Raw genomic sequence first — 22250 nt, forward strand, 5'->3', positions numbered from 1 at the left:
CTTACAAAAACCACCCTTTTTTAGCATAACTTTTGAAGTACTTTTCTAAACTTCATAATATTAACTAGGGTCTTGTGAGACTAAAACGATCCAAATCGGTTCAGCCAGTTCGGAGATAATCGAGTGCATATTTTTCGGTGCACGGACTCACATCCAGACACACGCACAGACATTTGTTCAGAATTTGATTCTGAGTCGATAGGTATACGTGAAGTTGGGTCTACGAGGTCAAATAAAGAAGTTCATTTTTGGAGTGATTTTAAAACCTTTCCTCATTGACGTGAGGAAGGCAAAACATCTCGTTTCTTATTTTTTTTATTCATAACTTATTTTTATTTTGTGATTTATTTTTTTTTATTCATAACTTATTTTTATTAGGTCCTTTTAGGTGCTACGATCAGGTTAGGACCGAGGAACAGTTTACAATCAAAATATAAAATAAAAATAAAAAAAAACTCATAACACTCCATACTTGGAGATTATGTAACTGACGAGAGTTACTTGGTCCAAGCGGGTCTTGCAGGTTTTGAAACTGCCGATGTACTCGGAGAAAATGCCCCACAGCTCAGCAGAACTGTAGAGCACCTCCCCGGCTTCCTCATCTCGTTTCTTAAATATTGTTGCAAGTTTATCTTTTTTAAAAAACTGCCATTGATGGTCGTAAAAGTTCCTTAGAAAATTGACTTTTAATAATACTGTTTTTTTATCCTTCATGTTTATATCCTCCTTCCCTTTCAAAAATATCCCCAAAAATTCTGAGGCTATTTTTTCAAAAAAGATTATGATAAAAGAAGTAATTTTTTATACATTTTTTCACAGTTGATTTTCAGTACATGTTCAAGCATTTAGACAAATTTTGTTTTTTTAGTAAAAAATATGAAGAATAATTCGATTTGCTGTTCGTTTGACCATTTATCTACTTTCGACCATTTGGCATTGGATCTTGTGTCATAAATTCCTACTCATCGAAATAGCCGTTCGACATTTTTGAGTGTTTGGCGACTGAGCACCTTGTTCGTCTTAACTACGACAACCTGATCTTGACCCTTTGTTCTCTTTCGTGCACATACGAACGTATGAGCACGGCGCAAAGTCACTCACACAGTCATTTGACTCTTAAAAGAAATATATACGCGCCGAGCACGATCGTTTGACATTCCACCGAAATTCCGATCACTGCATTCAAATTATTGTTCACATCATCTCCGATCGAGTGATAAAGAGACAAAGAAGAATGAGAAAGAGAAGAGCGGCAACGGGTCGGGCGACAGCATGAGTGTAAAGCTCGTTTATTGTTCGTTTCAACTTCGTGTGCGTTCACTGACTGTTACTTCGTAATGACGACCATGACAGGCACTTTTGATAATTTTATTTTTAAATGTGGCTGGTCCTCAATTCACACTTCTCTTTACGAGAGCTCTTTTTTTCAAGGGAACCCTGAAAATGCTGTTTTGCTAAGAATTCTAAACTTCAAACCATTTCAAAATTGACTTATATAACAAATGAAGCGAATCGATTCCCATAACAAGATTCCAGAATAGACAAAGCTAATGTTTCGTAAGAGTCAGCAGCATCCCCAGTACCTGCATGTGTATGTGTGCGCGAGTGTATATGTATGTTTGCTTTTCCACTGTGGCGTCCCCGGGGCAAACATACATATTTAACCACTTACAAAGTGTCAGCCTTCGGCACAAACACCCACACACACACACAAACGTACTGGTGCTTTTCTAACAAACACAGTTGATATAAATTGGGCAGGACGTTTCCGGGTCGTTCTAAAAGAAGAAGTTACAAAAAAAAACGAAAAAAACTTACAGTCACTTGTCCATTAGGCGTCTCAGGTGGCTCCCAGGTGATAACCATTGTCGATGAACTTAACGGGCGCACTTGAATGTTCCTCGGTGCACTTTCCATTTCTAGAAGATCATGAGGGGAAGGAAAAAACGGTTCGTGAGGTGAGCAGGTTGGAAAAATCGAGGGGTGGAGAGAAATTGAGAATATAGTTTCGAAAAAGAGCGAGCGAGAAAGAAAGAAAAAATGGCACACAAACAAAATGGGAAACGGAAAAACAGTGAGACAGTTTTCGAGGTGGTTTTTTTTCCCCAGCGAAAACACTTTTCCTGAAACGAAACGAGAGGTGAGGGGGAGAGATATTCGACAGAACTCGAGTGGAACGTAAAATATCAACGACAACAGCAACGACGACGACGACGATGGGAACAGAAACAAAATAATAGCAAAAGAAATGAACGAAGGAAATCGTTTTCTTGTACCCCGGTGGGAATAAAACAGCACCGAGAAAGGAGACAGAAAAAAAACACGGCACTACCTTCTATAGTAGTACTAGGTGCTAGTACAGGGAGGAAGAAGTAGTTACTGGTAACAATATATTTGCTCTGTAAAAAGTGCAACTTTAGTGCTTTTGACTCGAGTGGCACACGGCAGTGAGGAATACAGGATTTTTTTTCTTTTTATACTTCTATTTACACGGGACGCAGGTGAGGGATCAAGTTTTGAGAAGGATTTTCTAGGTGAGGAAAATAAAGGCTTGAGTATTAAGGCGAACACAAGGTTTTAAGTTGAAAGGGGATTAGATTAAATCGTAAGTTCGTTTCAGAAATTACAATCGATGAACAATAAGGAATTATAAGCAATTCAATTTAACAAAAAAGTGATCGTTTTAAAATCTATAGACAAATAATAAAATATTTAAATTTGTACGGATTTAGCAATTTTATTTAATAATAGTGTCAAACGTTTTCAAAAAGGAGCAATAACCGCAAAACTAGTTCAAGCTTGATGACCCAAAATCCAAAACAAGCTTTTTGTAGCTTAAAATGGTGATGAGACGTACGTATTTTTCATTAAAAAAGTACAGAAATAATTTAAAAAACGCTTAAGTAGTGCGTCCATCCCGGAAATTCCCGGGACGAAAATCCCGGGATTTTTCCAAAACCGGGAATTCCCAAATCCCGGGAATTTTCATATTCAAATTTTGGTCTGGAAATTCAGATTTGGTTGTAGAAATAGATGAACAGTTGAGTACATAGTAAAAATTGAAATTACAGTCATCTCTCATATTCGGAACAGTTTACAGTTTGGCCAAAGTTCAAAAAATCATAGCAAATAGATAATTTAACATAATTATTTGCTTTTATTTTCATGTGTAAGCATTTCTAGCGATCTTTCGATTGATGTATAGACCGGCTGTACATTTTTACGTTTTATATCAAATTTTTAAAGAAAATCATTGACCCTTTAAATCCACAAATTTGGAACACTTTTTTCTACGATCTAACAAACTTTTTTTTCTCTCCAGGAGTACATATTTTTTACAAAAAATGACTTCACACTCTGAAACCAATAAAAATCAAGCTTAGTGATGTTTTAAACATGGTCTGACATAAACTTTGAAAAATATTTGCAACGGCCTTATGGCATAAGAAAAAATACAGAAAAGAAATATATTTATAAAATTCTTATTAAATTTGAATCACATTGAAATTAAAATTTGTAGATTTTTTGAAATCCTAAAAAAGTCATTTTTAATTTCTTTTAAGTTATTTAAAAACTGTCATCCTTATTTAGATTGAATTGTAGATTGTCACCAATAAACATTATTATTGAGCTAATTTTATAATTTTAAGCTTTAAAACATATAAAATATTATTAAAACATAGATTTTACATCAAAAATTTCCCGGGATCCCGGGAATTCCAGGGATTTAAAAAATATATTTTCCGTTTCCCGGGAAATTCAAAACCCGGGAAAATTGGACGCCCTTCTATTCTGTTGAAGTCGGGAATTATCAGCCGGGCCCTAAGCTGACAGTTTTCATGAGTTGCGCGTATTGTGTATAGTGGGCCTCGTCGGAGTCCGCCCATTAACCTGTCCGGTTGAGAAAACCTGATTTTAACAATAGTTATTTCATGAAAATTCAAAATGCTGCTTATATTTCAGTTGAGTTTTTTATTTTAGTTCTAAAAAAAATCGAGACTTTCCAATGTTTATTTTTCTTTCATCAAAACTTTATCAAAAGAAGCTTTTTTGCAATTCCGTCGTGAAACTACTTACTTTTTCTGTCATTCTTGAACGACGAAATAGCCTACTTTTCTGTACCAAAAATAACAGAATCGAATAGCAACACTTTTCAAAATAAATGCTGAAAAGTTCTACTTTTCAGCACTCAAACGGGTGCTGAAAAGTTGAACTTTTCAGCACTTGTTCCGAAAAGTAACACTTTTCAACATTTTTTTGATTTGAACGATTTATTGACAAAATACATGAAAATTTGACATAAAATTTCACTCAGTGTGTGTTTTTTGGAATTGCAAAAAATGTTGTATGGACCTCGCTGCAAAACTTGGTTTTTTCAGCACTCTTCATATTTATCCAACTCGGTGAACCTCGTTGGATAAATGTACGACTCGTGCTGAAAAAATCCTATTTTTGCAACTTGTTGCATAAACTACTATTTTGCATCTTCAATTTTTTTCATACATGTCTCCATTAAATTTGAATGTCATACAAAATGGACATGTGAATATTCGAAATTCTGTATCATAAGAAAAATATATAATCAATTTGGCGTCTGCGGCAATGTTGCTAAAACTTTTGAGAAGGAATGGGCTCACGGGAAAAAAACCCTATCGAGTTTTGTTTGATATTATCTAAACATAAATTTTCAAATAATAAAACATAACATAATAAATATTTTAAATATATTAAATATATATATTATATTTTATTTAAATGGCGAAAAATCTGTTACCGGAGTTTTGAATTTTGTATAAACTGTTTTTTTAGAAATACCAAACCAAAAAAAAACTAAAATGATTCAAATAATGTTTTTTTAGTTGCCTAGCCAACAAAATTGTACAGAAAAAATAATGATGACATTTTGATATTGGGAATGAATGCATAAAAAATGTATTACTAAAAAAATATCAAAACATATTTTTTGCAATTTCGTCGTGAAACTATAACTTTACCTGTCATTCTTGAGCAATGAAAAAGCCTACTTTTCTGTACCAAAAATAACAGAATCAAATAGTAATACTTATCAAAATAAATGCTGATAAAGTGTAATTTTCAGCATTGAAGTGGATGCCGAAAAGTGGAACATTTCAGGAGTGGTTTCGAAAAGTAATACTTTTCAACATTATTTTGGTTGAAACGGTTAATTTAACCTTCTTACGGTATTGGGGTCCTTTTCAGCGTTTTTGAAAATTAAATTTGCCATAACTTTTGCTATATTATACATGCCTTGAAATTTTCTGACATTAAATTTATAGTAGAAATACACATTTCACAAAACAAATAAACCTCGGACCCGTTTGACGTTTGACTTATAATTCTACATGAAGGGTATTTTTTGGAATTGCAAAAAATGTGTGGAATTCGTTGCAAAACTTGTTTTTTCAACACTCGTCGTATTTATCCAACTCGGTGAACCTTGTTGGATAAAATATCTAGAGTTTTTTTAGTTGTCCTATAACTTATTGTGTTTCATATCTGGAGTTTTTTTTTAAAAGGTGGTCCTATAAACCAAATTTTAATTTTTTGCTTTTTGGGTGTTTTTGAATACCCCTGACTCAAGGCGGTTCTAAAAACACCCAAAAAGCAAAAAATGAAAATTTGGTTTATAGGACCTTTAAAAAAAAAACTCCAGATATGATTATAGGACATTTTTAAATAAAAAAAACTCTAGATATTTACTTAGTTTCAATTTAATTAGGCTGGTAAAAGCTGAGTTAAAACGAATAACGGTCTTCGGGATAATATAATTTTTATAAATTGTTGAAGTTTATATATTATTAAAAAAAACATTGATGTTTGTTTTATTTTCATGAAAACACAATCAAATGATAAGAACAACAAAAGTACTTAGAAAAATCATTTCATTACATAAATGGATAGCTGTCTATTATGAATGTTCTATTTGTAAAAAAAGACTTGATTATTAAAAAACAGGAAGATTTAACTTGAGTTTTTATAGTTTAAAAATTGTTTTTGGGCAATTACAGTAGTGAAATATATTGGCATAAAATATTTTCATTGTCAAAATCAAATCAAAATCAAATTATTCGCTCTACAGCATTGCCTTGGCGTTCTCGATTGCGAGATTCCTACTCGAAACTAGGTGCCCGAAGGCTTGATTGTTGAGGCAATTGCAAACCTCTTTTTACACCTAAGCTTCCATCCACCCCGGGATTCGAACTGACGACCTTTGGATTGTTAGTTCAACTGCCTACCAGCGACTCCACCGAGGCAGGACCCAGGGAGACGACCCAGGGAGTCTGACAGGACGAACTGTCAGACTTGTCTGTGTCGACATGGAAATAAAAATAATTTTTTAGGTCAAATGTCGTATAACTAGCGAGAAGTATTTTTTAGTATTGACCATTCTAGAGAAGCGAATTAATGTTACAAACCAGTTAAATTAACTACATTGAATCTTAATCAGGTACAAATTTCTGACTGGTTGAAATGCTGTTTGCACTTCTTAAACAGTGGAAAAATAGTAATAATGTAGTTATTTGTAAATTTTCAATTGAAACACAACTTAACTGCTTTTCTAAAACTTCGCTAGAAATCCAAAAGTCTTCCCAAAGCATTTCAATTATCGAGAAAAACTGAGCAAACACTTTGCCCACCACTAATCGCACACGATTCGACCTTTTCCGATTCACAGAATCCTAAGACCTCGACTCTCGAGCGCGCCCTGTGGGTGCAAATAAAACCACCCATAACAACTTTGTTCGGGTCCACTTCCACCGAACAAATCGTGCTCCGATTTGCCGTTCGCCGTGCGGATGGACAAGCAGTTTACGAGGAGAATAAATGTAAATTTTTGAATTGGTTTTTTGAAATAAATTGCTGAAACGGCAAACGGCAGTTTGGAGAGGAGTGAACGAAGAAAAGAAAAAAAAACCCTGAAATGGCACCATGAAATTGAACAACAATGACGATGACCACCATCGCCAATTTCGGGTGGTGGAGTTGGGAAAACTCCCATTTTGACCCACTCGAAGGGAAAAGCAGAGGAAAAATCCGTTGAAATAAAATAAACATCTTATTAGATTTAAGAAATGTGATGGGGAAGGAGGGGAGGGGGGGGGGGGTCAACCGGAATGGAAATGTTGCAAAACATTCACACTCACACAGATGGTGGTGGCGAAAAAGTGAGGTGGAGGGCCAAAAAGAAAAACTAAAAAGCGCCATAAGACTAAAACAAAAGTTTTCCTCTTTTGGGAAATTGAATATTTGCTGCTCGTAGCAGCACTAGTAAAAGATTCACAAATAGAGACACAGCAACTGAGACAGTGAACAAAAAGAAGATTAAGAAAGGAGAAATCTTTTGCAAGAAAAAAGGGAAACAAAACGGGAAAGTTGCATTCGCGACGATTCTTCGGTGTTTTTCACGGCGGAAAAGTTTTTCCTTCCGGGCACTCTTTCCCTTTTACCGGTTTCTTATTTTTTATGAAAATGGAAATGTAAATTGAACGGGGCAAATAGATAACGGAACGGACATAAAAATTGAAGAAAAATAACCAATAACAAGTAACGGCTGTTCGCGGAAAGGGAAAATCGGCTGTCGTTGCACTTTTTTCCATGGTGATGTTTTCTGGGATTTTATATTCGATTTTTCTCATTGTTCCGCCAGGTATTGCAAAAAAAAGTTGGAGGAATAAAAAATTCACGAAACAAAAAACTTTAGCTCAAAATATCACCTAGAAAAATTCTACTTAGGGAAAGTGGAAAAAACGTTTTTACGCCAAAAAAGTTCGTTTACTTACTGGAGCCTCCATACGCAGAATCACCTGCGATTCGGTTTTGTTCGCGATTTTAGTGCGATTTTTCGATTTGCCGCGTTGGGAAGAAGGGGAGAGAGATCGAAGCAAGAGAGAAAAAGAGAGAGAGAATGTTGTTTGTTTCAAAAAAGTTGTGACACCTTTCATGCTGGCAGCTTTATTGCGCGGCGAGATAAAATTGAAAGCAAAAATCGTTCTCGAAAAAATACTTTTCCTCTAATTGTACCTACACAAAAATGGTGTGATCAATTTGAAAACAACAAAAATGTTGAACAAAAATGTTGCTTTCATAATTCAAAATACAAAATAAAATACTTTTGACACTACCATCTACGTTTGTGAAACAAAAAAAAAAAATGTGTACACTATCAAACTTAAAATGAAACTTAAAAAAGTTCTACAAAAAAAGTTGAGCTCCAACAAAAATGCGCTCGACGTAGACACTTGTCACTTACATTTACGGGGGGGCGACGTCGCGACGTTTTTTTGACAAAATCCAAACACAAAAATGTATCGTATTTGCCCGAGTAAAATCAGCCGAAATGTCAAATTTCAACGAGTTTATTTTCATTCATTGTTCGATTTGATTGATTTTGGATGATGGAGACACGCATGGTTGGAGAGTTGGATTTGTCAGTTTTGGTTGTTTTTTTATTGTTTGTTTGGTTATTTTCATTGATGAGAGATGTAGCCGAAATGAGGAAAAAAAGTAAACGAAAATTATCTAAGTATGTTTGTATTGTACTGAGCGAGGGGCGCTCCGTGTGGGGCGGAGACCGGAAGAGTCGGGTTTAACTACTCAAAGTTGGGCTGCAAAGGGAGAGGACGGATGTGCGTACGAAAGTTGACAGGAAATGGAACTAAAAATTGCTTAGTGTGCTAGGTGTAAGTGCAATGTGCTGTTCTGTGAAATTTTGTGTTGTTTTGATTTAACCTTCAAATTTGTCTTGGATCCCTTTTCTGAGCAAAAGTATCTGATAACAGTTATTTAGTTCAGTGCTATGCCGCTTGTTTCGTTGATGGCGCCACTGGTTTGATTCAGTTTTATAACGAAATTGGCACCAAGTGTCAATAGAAAAATTAGAATCCCAAACGATAGTTTTAGATTTTTTTTTTTCGACTGAAAAATCTGACAATTTGTCTGAATACACTGTCTAAAGTAATTAGCACCCAACTGAAGTTTATAATGCCTTTGAAGGATGGATATTATCAATCTTAAGATGGAAATGATTCGGAATCATCTTCGTACCGTTTCGAAAAAATTAAAAGAATTTTTCCGATGAACACTGCCACAATGGGGTACAGATCGCAAAATTAATTGGAAAATTGATTTTCATAAAAATAAATTTCTGTACTTCTATTTAAAATTATCATAGAAACTCAAAATATGACCAAAAATCGATGTTTTGACACTTTGGCTCAGTTATGAGCGCAGATTCAGATTTAGCGGAAAAAATAACATGGAAAAACATATAGTTGAACAATTTTCGAATATCATTAGGGTGGTCCCATACACTTTTCCCTTGAAAATTATACATTTTTAAATGAAGATATCTCGAGTTCAAAGAAAAACACCCTTGAGATTTTTTTCAGCGTTTATAGTGCTAAATCTCTTCTATCTAACTCGGCGCTTACAATTTGGCTTGCGGCTTTTCGAGATATTTAAGTTTTAAATTTGCATCTTTTTTTGACTGTAACTTTTGACCATTAAGCCCAAATTGACTTGTCAAATAATAAAAATGTTTATTTTCAGAGCTCTAAAAGTGCTCCGAATATCTCTTTCCAAAACTTAACCCTGAAGTGCCACGGTCAAAATAACAGATTTTTTATGGTTTGCTCATATGCTTGCTCTAAATTTGGTCGTAGAAGGCGTAGTTTGCTTGATAAAATTTTGGTGCTTGGATTGGCAAACCCAACAACTTTGAAGAAGACAAAAAAATCCCAAAAATATTCCTGAAAAGTTAAATTATCCAAACCACCCTAATCGTGAACCACCCTACTTTTGAGCCAAACCAAAAGTTGCCCTTTTCCATTTGCAAAAACTCTTCTGAAGACACTTTAAAATTTCTCAATTTTTCGAAAAATTCCATTTTCCACTTAATTTTACGATTTAGCCTACTGTGCACCTTAATGAGAATGATGGTTATCTAAAAATACATTTATCAATACTTTTCTTTACGATAACGATAAATAAAAAATTTCTCGAAATTTCAAATGACCATCAATGGAGCACCGGATTCGAGTGGTAGAAATGACAGTTCTCCCATAAAGAATACATTGTAAAAAAAAGCAAAAACTGGTGGAATGGAAGTGCTCCATTGATCAAAGCTTTGTTTTGTTTACATACATTGTGCTCATTTTCGACGTGTGGCTAGCAATTTTGACAGATGGCACGACCAATCTTGGAGTGTTTGATTTTACGTGATAATTTTGAAATCTTGAATCAAGTTTCTATCACCGGATGTAGGTCCATACAACCGTTGAACCTACAACCATCTATTCCGCCAAACGGTCTGTTTAAAGAGTCACTCTGGTTGTTGTTGAGAAACGCGAGAAATCTCTGTCCGGAAAATATTAAAAAAGCAAGTTCCCTCAGAACGGTATTGTCAACTGTCAAACGACTCAAAAATCATCGACAAAATGAACACTGAGTTCATTTACTACGTCACGGTTTGAGGTCATTTTATCAAACCAAGGGAAAGATGGAACGAGAATAATAACAAATCCACATAAATAATTTCAAGATTGTTTAGGTGTAAACCGAAAACGTGATCAAAAATTAAAGTGGAGGAATAAGGCTTTTAACTGCTTATTGAATTGTCGGTGTACAGGACGCCGCACTGTTGAATCATTTTCTGGAGTACATTTAATTTTGCAGCCCAAAACCAGTTATTGAAATGGAAAAATAAAATTCATTTTCAAATTTTCTTTTCTTGATTTGTGTGCACCTACGTTGAAGACCAAGATTGTTTACTTTTTGTTCTTTGGTCTGACAGTCTTGGTCTAACAGATTTGATCTGACACCTTTATCATGGATTTTGGTCTGGACAGGTCTGGACTTGTTTTTTTTTTTTGCTAAATCAAATATTTCATACATGAGAGAGGAGATACAAGTTTTCTTTTGAATTTCTTTCTTAATGGTTGTCAAACTAAAATCGCTGGAGATAACATGCCATACGTAGATTTTTTGGAACTTTTCAACGTCGAACGCTGCATATTTAAACGAAAATTGAAACCAACTTCGTTAGAAAGGCTAAAATCCTGGCTGAAAAAAAAAATAAAAACAGTGATTTACAAATATTTGGCTCGGAAAACCCAAATATTGTCAATTTCTTTTATAAATACAGTGCAGACTCGATTATCCAAAGTCCTAGTGAAAAATCGCTTCGGAGAATCGGACCACGAAAACACATTTTTTTCGTTGTCTTTTTTTTAAATTAGCCAAATATGACCCCAGAAATGCTCTGAAGATGTCAAGTATTTTGAATCCAAGATGATTTTTTTTTAAGAAAACATTTTCTATCTTAAAAAAAATCAATCGACAACTCTGTCTTAAAAATGTCTTTAGCACAATTTTAGAAGAAAATAAAATTCTTTTCTATGAAATTCAAGCAGTTTTTTTGTAGACAAAACCCAAAAAATTTCAAAAAAAAAAAAAATGAAAAAAAAAAGATTTTGCTTCCAAGAGGTTGAACTGCAGACTTTTCCACATTTATCAACAGTATACCGACAGGTTTTGTGAATCACATTTTGTGATGACTTTGAGTAAATTTGTCGAGATTCAGTAAAATTTTATAACAAAGACGCAATATTAAATTTCGAGCACAGCATAACTTGCATACCTCTGCCGATTTAAAAAAGTGAATCCATATTCGACTCAGCTTTTTTTCCATTTTATTCCCCTGATGGACAGAATTTCCCGGACAGATCACTTTCATCTGCTAATAGCTCCTGGCTGGTTCCTACACTTTTTTTTCTGACATTCAATACCGTGTGTTGTTTTTAGATATTGTGTGCTCTGGATTTGAAGCATTGTTTTGCGTGCTGTCTGTCTTTCCTCTCTTTGATATCATTACCGGGTACATGATAGACCCACACACACACACTGTTCAATATTGTTGTTTCGATTTGGAGTTTTTTTGTTGTTCTGTTGTTGTGGGTGTTTTTAAAAAGTTTGCTCTTCCTGGTGTGCACGGAAATCACACCGCAGGGCATCGCTTTGATCCAGGTGGAATTTGTGTGGCCCAGTTTTTCACAGGTTTACACTTTTTTTGACAGGGAAGTTTGTGTGTTAGAGTGTTTTTTCTCAAACGAACAACGGTATCCAACAGGACTGATGTTTAGAACCACTTGTTAGGGTAAACAATTCAATGTTTGACGTTTCTAAACGAAATAAATATATCCTCAAAATGTTAAATATATATAGTGCTACAATAATGTTCGATTACAAAAAAAGATACAGCTACCCTAATTTTTTCTCACTTTGAAATATTTTCGCAATTTGCCGTATCTGCCATCATAGATCAGCCATGGTGTGATGAAATTGGCGTTAACTTTGAAGCTTGATTTTGAATTTTCCCAGCGTGCCCGCAAGATTGTGGCTGCTTTTGACAAATCAGAATGTTGATGCTTGATTGTTTTCAGGGAATTTATAACATTTTTTAAGTTTCTAATATAAATTTCATGGTATTTTTAACCTAACTCTAAACTGATGTTCTTTGACAATTTTCATCATACTGAATATTCAATGGTGAAAACTGCACTTTGTAATCAAAAATTTCCATATGAATTTTCAGATTGGACACAAAACAAGTTTTTTTTAAAACAATCTTGCAATCTCTCCTTCCCACCTAACCCCCTTTCAGCTGTTGCTCTCCAATTTGCGGGTTCGCTGTGGTGTGAAATTTGTTTGTTTCCCTATGTAGAATAGAGTCTTTATTGCCATCGGCGGTCAACTCACACATTTCGAAGCCCGGCCAGTTGTTGGTCATTCGGCCCCCGGGGCATCCTTCCTGAGGAGAAGGCACAGTATACAAACAAAAACACTGACACACACACACAGAAACGCACTCTAATGGTGATCTATGGATTTTCCGCATGTAATAAAATCAATTATATTGACGTTTGCTCGGGTTGGGCTGGCCATACGCGCCGGCTGGGATTTACAGGTCATTATTTTTGCCTTTTCCTGTCCGGAACGTTCTTTCCAATACGTACGGTTCCCGGGCCCAGCGGAACCTCGTTTGCGGCATAAGGTTTAGTGAGGCGTATGTGTGTGTGTGTGAGGGCCCAGTTTTCGCACCAACACCGGACAATGTGTTACGAGGAGTGAACAGTGGTTCTGGACGTTGTCGGGTTTATTTTTTGCTGTTGCTGGTTCTTTGTGGGCGATTTGGGGTAAACTACTCAAAGGTTTGCAAATTTGCATTGAAATTTGATTTTCCTATTATTCACATCATAAACGGAACCGGGCTTGTCTCAGTAAACATCTTATTATCATTATTTCTTTTAAAATTTCTTACAAAACAAATTTACCCAATTTGAACGTTTAACTAGATGAAACAAGCCAAGATCCTTAAAATTCCAGTAGATTAAGATGATATTTCTGCTGATCAAAAACAGGATAAAACTTGTGAAAATCTGATTTAACAAATGTTCTCGTGAAAACACAGAGAGATATTATTCCTTGATTTTTTCTGTTTTAAGAAAATATCGAACGACCATAAAAATTTTTACCGATTAGGTATTTTTAGTATGTTTTTTTTAGTATGTTTTTCAATGAATATGTAAAAAATCAAAATAGCAGTTGAAAGATGCATAACATAATGAAGAATTATAGGTGCTCAATGATTATTAAATGATAGATATTATTAATGATTTTCTTAACAATGTTTCCTTAGACAAGAAAAAATTTAAAAAAAAACTTTCTCGCACCTTCTTCAATTTACTGAAAAAGTCACGTTTTGAACAAATTTTCTAAAACTGCTCGGAATCAATACACAAACTGTTTCATTTAGGTTTATATTGTCTTCAAATGAAAGGTTTTCTCCATAGATTAAGAAGCACTATCAATATTTGATAAAACATTTAGTTTTTTTACATATCCCGGGTGGGTTTGGGTAGAAAATCGATTTTTTAAAAACTTTTTTTGGAAATGTTTATTTAATTTAAACCAATACATACAGCTTGTAGCTTGTTCTCTCTGAGGAAATTCAATTTAGACACTCCAGAGCCTTGATATTTGAGTGTTTGTGAAAAAAGTGGCAATCTTCAAAATTTCTCAGAATTTACAAGCATGGCTTAATAATTTCACGACGTTACAAGCATATGTCTCAAAGGCCAGTGTTAGCTTTCTTATGGTAGTTTTGGCCGCTAAATCCAAAACTGTGCTACACATTTCATTTTGACAGTGAAGATTAAGAGCTACATCCTTTTGGACATCCATTTTTAACCGCTAGCAAGTTCGGTCATGCTTCGGTATTCTTTCCACTATGATTGATATTAACTCTAAGAACTTTTTATGTTTTACTTTTTTAAAAATTCTAATTATCTCAATTTAAAAAATTGCGTTTCATAGTTTTTTCAATGTTTAATAAAGTAAATCATTGTTAAATTTGTCCATTCTTCCGAATAAAAAATAAATTAAAAAATAAATAAAATTTTAAAAGAGCCAAATTGTGTTATCTACGCTACGACCAAATTTGTAGAAAGCTTCTGAGCAAATCTTCAAAAATCTGTTTTTTTGACGTGGCAATTTAGGGTTAAGTTTTGGAAAGTGATATCCGGAGCACTTTTATAGCTCTGAAAAACAAACATTTTAATTATTTGACAAGTCTATTTGGACTTATAGGTCAAGAGTTACAGCCATTTTAAGGTAAAAAAGATGCAAATTTAAAACTTAAATATTTTGAAAAAGCGCAAGCATTTGAAGGACCCAGCACTACAAACGATGAAAAATCTCAGGGGTGTTTTTCTTTGAACTCAAGATATCTTCATTTGAAAAAGTCTAATTTTCAAGGGAAACCCATATGGGACCACCCTAACAAATTCGAAAATTGTCCTAACATATGTTTTTACATGTAATTTTTCCCGCAGAATCTAAACCTGCCCTCAGAATAGGCCCAAATTGTAAAAAAAAAAACCGATTTTTGGTCATATTTTGGGTTTGAATTATAATTTTACATAGAAACCCAAAATATGAAAACAATAAAATGCAAATGTGCTTTAAAATGATTTTCAAAATAAAAAATCTTATAATTTTTTTAACAATTTGCATCTTTGTGACTTTGTTTTCACTCATACTTTTCTGCGGCTGGCAAGTTGCAACCAAGGTCTACTAAAACACACAAAAAAGATTAAAATGTACGGTTTTCGGGAGTTTCGGGAGCAATTCTCTGAGATTTTGGGTCATTTGATTTTTTTTTGTATTTTTAAATCCGACTGAAACTTTTTTGGTGCCTTCGGTATGCCCAAAGAAGCCATTTTGCATCATTAGTTTGTCCATACATTTTTCCATACAAATTTGGCAGATGTACATACAAAAATGATGCATGAAAATTCAAAAATATGTATCTTTTGATGGAATTTTTTTTTTGTTTTTTTTTTTTTTTTTTTTTTTTTACTTTGAAAAAAGATAAACGGTAAATTTTTTTTGGTGATTTTTATTTCACTTTTTGTCACTAAAACTTGTCTTGCAAAAAACACTTTTTTCCGATCTTTTCGAAAACAATATTTTTATTTCTTTTAAATCAAGACTAACATTTCAAAAGGTCCAATAAATCAATATTATGCCCTTTTGAAATGTTAGTCTTGATTAAAAAAATTAAAGTATTGTTTTCGAAAAGATCGGAAAATTTCACGAATTTCTCATATTTTTATTTTTTTTTTGAAAATCGGAGCATTAGTTGCTGAGATATCGACATTAAAAAATGATGGCTTGTTTGGGTGAGACTAAGAAAATATCAGTTTTCCTGCATTTAAATCTTTGCATGGTAATTTCTAAGTAACTAAGGGTCGTATCAACAAAAATCAAAAAAGCAAATATAGAGAATTTTCTCAGCTTTTTAAAAATATTTTTTTCAAATGGGCACTAATTCTATAAATGAATAACTGCGACTATTAGCAAAAAAGTTACCCAAAAATAACTATAACTTGAAAACGATGCACTTTATCAACATTTCACTAAAGTTCTTTTTGATTGCAAATTCGATTTAACATCGAAATGTTAAGTGGAAAAATTTTTGCGACCAATATTTCATAAAAAGATTTTTTGTCCATTCTGGAAATTTCTGAAAAGTTGGCATTTGATGTCTCCTAAAACATATCCGAAAATAAAAAAATAGGGTTTTTTTTTTGCAAATCAAGTTTAAGTGACAATAAGTGAAATAAAAAATCACCAATTTTTTTTACCATGTATCATTTTTTTCAGTGTAGTTCTTATCTATATCTACAACTATGCCCAAGACACCAAATCGATCAAAAATTCCTTTAAAAAATACAGATTTTTGAATTTTCATGCATCATTTTTGTATAGACAGCTGCCAAATTTGTATGGAAAATTATATGGACAAACTAGTGATGCAAAATGGCTTTTTTGGGCAGCACCACAAAAGTTTCAGCTGAATAAAAAAATACAAAAATTGAAATTAAAGACAAAATACCGTTTTCGAAGAGACTTGCTCTCATTGGATTATAAATTAAAAAAAAATGGATAAAATTGTAAAGCTGTAACAAAAAAAAAGCTGATTTGAATTTTGAATTTAAAAAAAATCTGTTTTGAGGGCCACCAGATGATTATTCCTTCAAGAGTAAAATAATCTGCGGTACTGGTGACAAATGAACCTGACCTTCTGATTTGTGCGATGAATTTTGATCTAACTTTTTTATTTGCTGGTAAAGATCACGCGTCGCATATTTTCTGTCACTTTTTTTTATATAAACAATTCAAAAGTTTTTACTTAGCAGTGATAAAAGAACTAAAAGTGAAATTCATTAATTAAAGATTTTCTTGGTCCGTTAAATGATGGTACCGTAAACCGGGGTGACTTTGATAGGATTTCAATTTATTTTTTGAATATTTTCCAACTGGTAAGGTTTTTCTCAAGATTATTATTTTTAGAACATGTACTAGGGTAGGCCACACAAAGCCCATGAACTTTTTTTGAAAAATAAAAATTTTCATTAGTGTTTAGAAAAATAGTTACGTAAAAAATTCTTATTTCAAAATCCGGGGTGACTTTGATAGTCATAGTTTTTCATGTTAAAATCAGATTTAGGGTGTTTAAACATTATTTTTACGTCAAATGTACCATCACTTAGTTCACTCATATAGTTTTTAAGAACAAAATCAATGTTTATATTTAGTTAACTAAGTTTATTAGCTTTTTAACAAAATAAATATAAATTCTAGGTAACAATGTTTAAAGGTCGAAATTTTTACTTAAATTGGTTAAAACTAGTTTTTTTACATAAAATTATCGATTTATATTGCATTTTAAACTGAATTCGAAGCATGCATCACAAGTATTCGTATTTTACATGAAATTTGTTCAGCTGAAATTGCCTATAAATTTGAAGATTTTTTAGAATTGAGTTTCAAAAACACATATTATTTATTATTGACAAACTTATTTTACCTTCTCCTAATGGAAAATTGTTCAAAGAATCCGAAAATACGTTCCGTTTTCCGATTCAAAAATATGTTTATTGAGAAAAGCATGACACTCCAAGAAGTTTGAAATAATGCCTTTCATCAACATTTTTGTAATTATAGTTTACTAACTTTTTTAACTTTTCTAAATTTTATGAAAAGTTTTTCTTGAGGTACTTTGAACACTTCTCTACGATGTTCAGTATGATTCCAAACCATTCCGTACGTATTTAATGTGTACTCTTCATTTTGCGGATAAATATCAAACCTATCAAAATCACCCCGGCTATCAAAGTCACCCCGTTTTACGGTATGCAGTTCAAGACGTTACCCTACATAGTGACCAATTATAGCAAATAAAATTTTGCGGGATACAATTCTGAAAATCAGTAACATCATTTGCAGTTCCAACTGGATAACATCCAGCTCTTCGGTTTGGAAGTTTAACCCGCAGACCTGTTTCACCCAGCGGAACCCACCCTTCCCTACTATCCCAACAACAGCAGCAACATTTGTGACGGTGTTAACGGATGGTGTAGTGTGATGTGTTTCTTTTTTTTTTGTTGCTGGCTGCAGCTTGAAACTCCCTCCGCTGCTGTAATGGTGTGTGAGCTTGTGTGAAAACAAAAAGGGCTTTACTACAGAAGGTGCAACTCGGGTGGAGAGCTTTTTCCGGGGTGTCGGCTTGGTTGTGTTTGTTTTGGGGGAAGTGGTTGGAAAAGTGCGAGGGGGTGGTGGTAGGGTTGAGCCACGAAACCGGCTACGGCGGCACTATACCTGTCTCTCCGGTGGTGCACGTGGCTGGCAGCGAGGGTGGCCCCCGACCGATATTGTTCACGGCGATCACATAGAACTCGTACTCGGTGTACGGACTGAGCGTCCGAACGACGTAGAACATTGTAATGATGCCACTGATTTCGCTGAACGCCTGTGGAAGAAGACGGAGAAAAGGAAGATATGCTATTAATAATGCTGTCAATTACGGCGGATTAATTTCATCTTTTCTGCGTTTCGTGGCAGAATTAACGAGGGGCCGACCCTAATCAACGAGCGAGCGGACGAGATCACCCACCTGATTGGCGTTCTTTGGTTTGTACTGGATAACGTAGTACTGCAAATCCTCCGGTCCCTTGTAGGACCACTCGAGCCGGACCTGGGTCGCGGTGACCTCCGATATCTGCACGTCCGTGGGTGCCGCTGGCAAAGCTGAGCGAGAGAGAAAAGAACCGTTATTAATGAGGATGTAACAAAACCCCCTGGCGTAGATGTAACAACAGCGAACTCACATTGAACCTTGACCAGCGTCGTGGCCTCGATGATCCCCAGCGTTGAGGACGCCACGCAGGTGTAGTTGGCGCTGTGCCGAATGTTGGTCAACTCCATGACGTTCCGCCCGACGGGGACATCGTTCTCCGGGGTCAGCTCTTGGTCCACTCCTTGGCGCCACTTGACGTACGGCATCGGTGATCCGACGGCGACGCAGGCCAGCGAAAGGTTTCCCCCGAGCATCACCTCGTAGACGGGCTCCGGAGGGCGCGAAAAGGTCGGCGGAACGCGGCGCACCTTGACGTACAGGTTGGTCTGCTTGGTGTGCTCCGTGCCGACGGAGTTCTCCGCGACGCACTCGTACCGGCCCATGTCGCTTTCCTCGCTGTTGTCGATCTGGAGGCTTCCTGCAATGGGAGAGGGGGTTTTCGAAGTATTAGTACAAATAATAATATTGCATCATTTTTTAAATCCCCTTTCAGAAGTGATATAAATTTGAGATATTTGATGATCCAGGATGTTCAATACCTCATTCTCCGACTGAACCTTGCGGTAACTTAAAAAAAACCACCACAAAATAAATGCAGACAAGGTAAGTGTGTATCTCCGTTGCCACGTCCTTGTTCATGTAAGTTTGTACACGTAGGGTGGCATGTATGGGAGCAAGCTTTTTTGAAGCTTTTGAGAAGAGGGCATTTTTTGTGTTGTTGCTACTGCTGCGGTGAAACTTTTCTCTTCCCAAATAGCAAACAAACATTTGGAAAGTTTCACCCCTCGTAGGTGTGTGTATGCTTTTATCCCGTAGGGTGGTTGACACTCTCGTTGTAGAAATTGTTTTCAAGTGTATGGAAGGAGAAAAAAAAAGTCGAAATTTGCATAAAAACTAGTGCATTGCTTTTTTAAGTACCATCAACAAACTACTAGAAGAACACTTTTTCGAGCTGTTTTCCCCATTTCCGCTTGGTAGGCTTTCGGGATGGTCCACCCTAGGGAAAAAATGTTTCGGAAACTGCGGGGAAAGCCAAGTTTTTTGTTTTGGATGGGGAAAAAGAAGCACTATAAGTATGATGATGGTGTGGTGGTGCATACCGTGTTGAAATGCTTTTTTCCACTTGGCATCATTAAATCGTGTTACAGAACTTATTGTATTATTCGGGCGAGCAGCTCTAAATAATGGAGTTACATTACCGGTTTGGGAGGGAAAACTATGGCGGAGTGGGTGACGGTGAAATGTGTAATTTGTTTGTAAACTCTAAGCTGTGACTCGGTTGATGGTTATGAAAGCATGACTCTGACTAAGTGACTAAGTGACCGATGTAAGGAGGAAGATATATTAGGTCAAGGAAACAATCATGCTGAAAAGTTTTCCTGATGGAATGGATTACTCAATATTTGAGAAGACCCATTAATTTTCTCTAAAGTAGATTTTTAATGCAAGTATTGTTTGTCATAAAATGCACAAACAGAAGGTTTAGAGTTTGAATCCAGGTTAGTTCCTATGGAGTTTGGCTATCACCACATAACACCAATTACTGAAATAAGCTGTATCAGCATATTCCTAGTTTGATGCCAACTATACTTTCCCATAATTTCGCTGCCAGCCAGCTGGTGTTCAGTTGGAAACTCTCACACAAACATCGTTTCTGGAAAAAGTCTTATCAAAAGGTTATGTTATGACATTCTACGAGCAGAGCATACCCATTCGAATACATGGTCGATTTTTTAGAACAAGGTTTTTGCGGTTGCATTTAGGCTACTCAACAACTCCCCAATATCAGGAACGATTGGTTGCGTTGGGCATTGCATTTCAATTTCGTATTTCGTAAATCTGTTTTTTTAACTTTTTGATTTTTTTTTAAATTTTTGTCTTGTACAGTAGTTGTTCGGTAACTGGGCGTTGTTTAACTGGGCTGCTTATTAACTGGGCGCTCGATAACTGGGCCGTAGCCCAGTTAAAAAGCAGACAAACGTCAAAAAACCAAAACAAACCAAAATGACCGAGGGATTATTGGATGCAAAAATCATATTCAATAAATAAAACACTTTTTTCAAACTTTTGTTTGATTTCAAGTTACAATTAAAGAAATATTAAAAGAAAGCATTGTGAATAAATTTGAGCAACTTTTATTTTTATATTTCATCTGGAAAATATTATGCATCGGTGGTCCCCTCGTTATTTTTTGTTCAGCCCAGTCAACGAGCAACATTCGGTAACTGGGCTACGTTCTCAGCCCAGTTACCGAACAACTACTGTGCTCAATTTATCAAACCAACACAATAGCGTTAAAAATTGAGAATATTCTGTGTAACTTCTCCTAAGAAAGTCCCATTCTCTGTAGATAATATTATCAAATTCGAGTTTCTGAGCCAATTACACATTAGAAATGGAGCCTTACATTTCAAAATATCACAACACTTTTGTAAACAAAAGTATATACCTTTCACTCAAATGACAGTTTGCATAAGGTGTGAGAGGGATACACTCTTGTTTACAAAAGTTTTGTGCCCTTATGAAATGGAAAGCACGAAATGTGCATTCAAATGTTTAATTTCATCTGTCTACGCCATCAAAAAAAAGAAAAAATGTCCGATTGGTATTTATTGATATTCAGGTTCGTTTTCAAGGATACTCACCCTAGAAAAAGCAGATTTTGATTTTTTTTACTTTAATTTTTAAGGGTAAAAATGGATGACAATAAACATTTTTATGCATGACATAAGCTTCACAGGACTAACTGTTGAATTCAAGAAAGTCGAAAGGGTAAAAGGTCGAAATTGGACATAAGGTCGAAAGTGTGAGAATGAGAAAGGGAATATTTTTATTCATGTTTTTCTATTTTTTTTTGTCAGATTAGAATGAGCAGTTTGTCAAAAAGCTTGTTCGTAATTCGATTGAACAATAATTTTAACTCATTTTAAAAATATTTTTTTTGCATTTTTTTAAAATAATCAATGTATGTTTATGTAAATATTTTTTGAGTTTTTTTTATTCTTTAACGGTTCACATCAACCAGAGCTTTTGCCCCAAGAAATTTGTTACAGACATTTTAGTATCTTCAAAATTACGGGAAACTATCGAAAAGATTTTTATTCATCCACTAGAGTAGTTCCTACCTTGAAAGTTATTTACATCAAAGTTTGACTATTTTTACAATCAGATTGTTTCAGGGTTGGATCCGTGAGATTGTCAATTATGGAATAAGAAGACAACAATTTCCTTGTTTGCTGTGCACCCTTAAGACTTTGAGGACAGTTCTTCTAATCTAATCTATTCTAATCTAACACAAACGCAGCCAGTCCGATGAAAGCATGCTGGAAAGTCTTGTGATTAGATTACGCCCCAAGCACTTTTCTTGTCATTATTAATAATTGCAGTACATCCGAGAACACCCGAAAATGCATTGCAAAAATTAAAGCGGCCAGCCCTACTACGTTGTGTTTACCGCAGAGAGGATTCTGAGAACGGATCACATTTCACAGAACCTACAGGGGAGGAAGGATGCGTGGACATACCGTAC

At 35.0% G+C, this 22250-nt stretch overlaps 1 protein-coding gene across 10 annotated transcripts in view; it reads right to left on the reverse strand.

The window, feature by feature from the left end:
* Positions 1 to 22250, reverse strand: part of LOC6046331 (tyrosine-protein phosphatase Lar) — a 483374-nt gene that overhangs the window by 91716 nt on the left and 369408 nt on the right. For 6 of the 10 annotated variants that reach the window (XM_038253031.1, XM_038253038.1, XM_038253033.1 and 3 more), the window contains 5 exons: positions 18753 to 19139; positions 18539 to 18672; positions 18244 to 18394; positions 7803 to 7826; positions 1819 to 1919 (listed from right to left, as the gene is read on the reverse strand). In XM_038253031.1, the coding sequence (XP_038108959.1) occupies positions 1819 to 1919; positions 7803 to 7826; positions 18244 to 18394; positions 18539 to 18672; positions 18753 to 19139 (797 nt within the window). The remainder of the gene's footprint in view (positions 1 to 1818; positions 1920 to 7802; positions 7827 to 18243; positions 18395 to 18538; positions 18673 to 18752; positions 19140 to 22250) is intronic. The other 4 variants (XM_038253036.1, XM_038253040.1, XM_038253037.1 and 1 more) reach the window with 2 other exon arrangements.

The sequence above is a fragment of the Culex quinquefasciatus genome, chromosome 2 (genome assembly GCF_015732765.1).
Source record: "Culex quinquefasciatus strain JHB chromosome 2, VPISU_Cqui_1.0_pri_paternal, whole genome shotgun sequence".
NCBI classification, from domain to species: domain Eukaryota; kingdom Metazoa; phylum Arthropoda; class Insecta; order Diptera; family Culicidae; genus Culex; species Culex quinquefasciatus.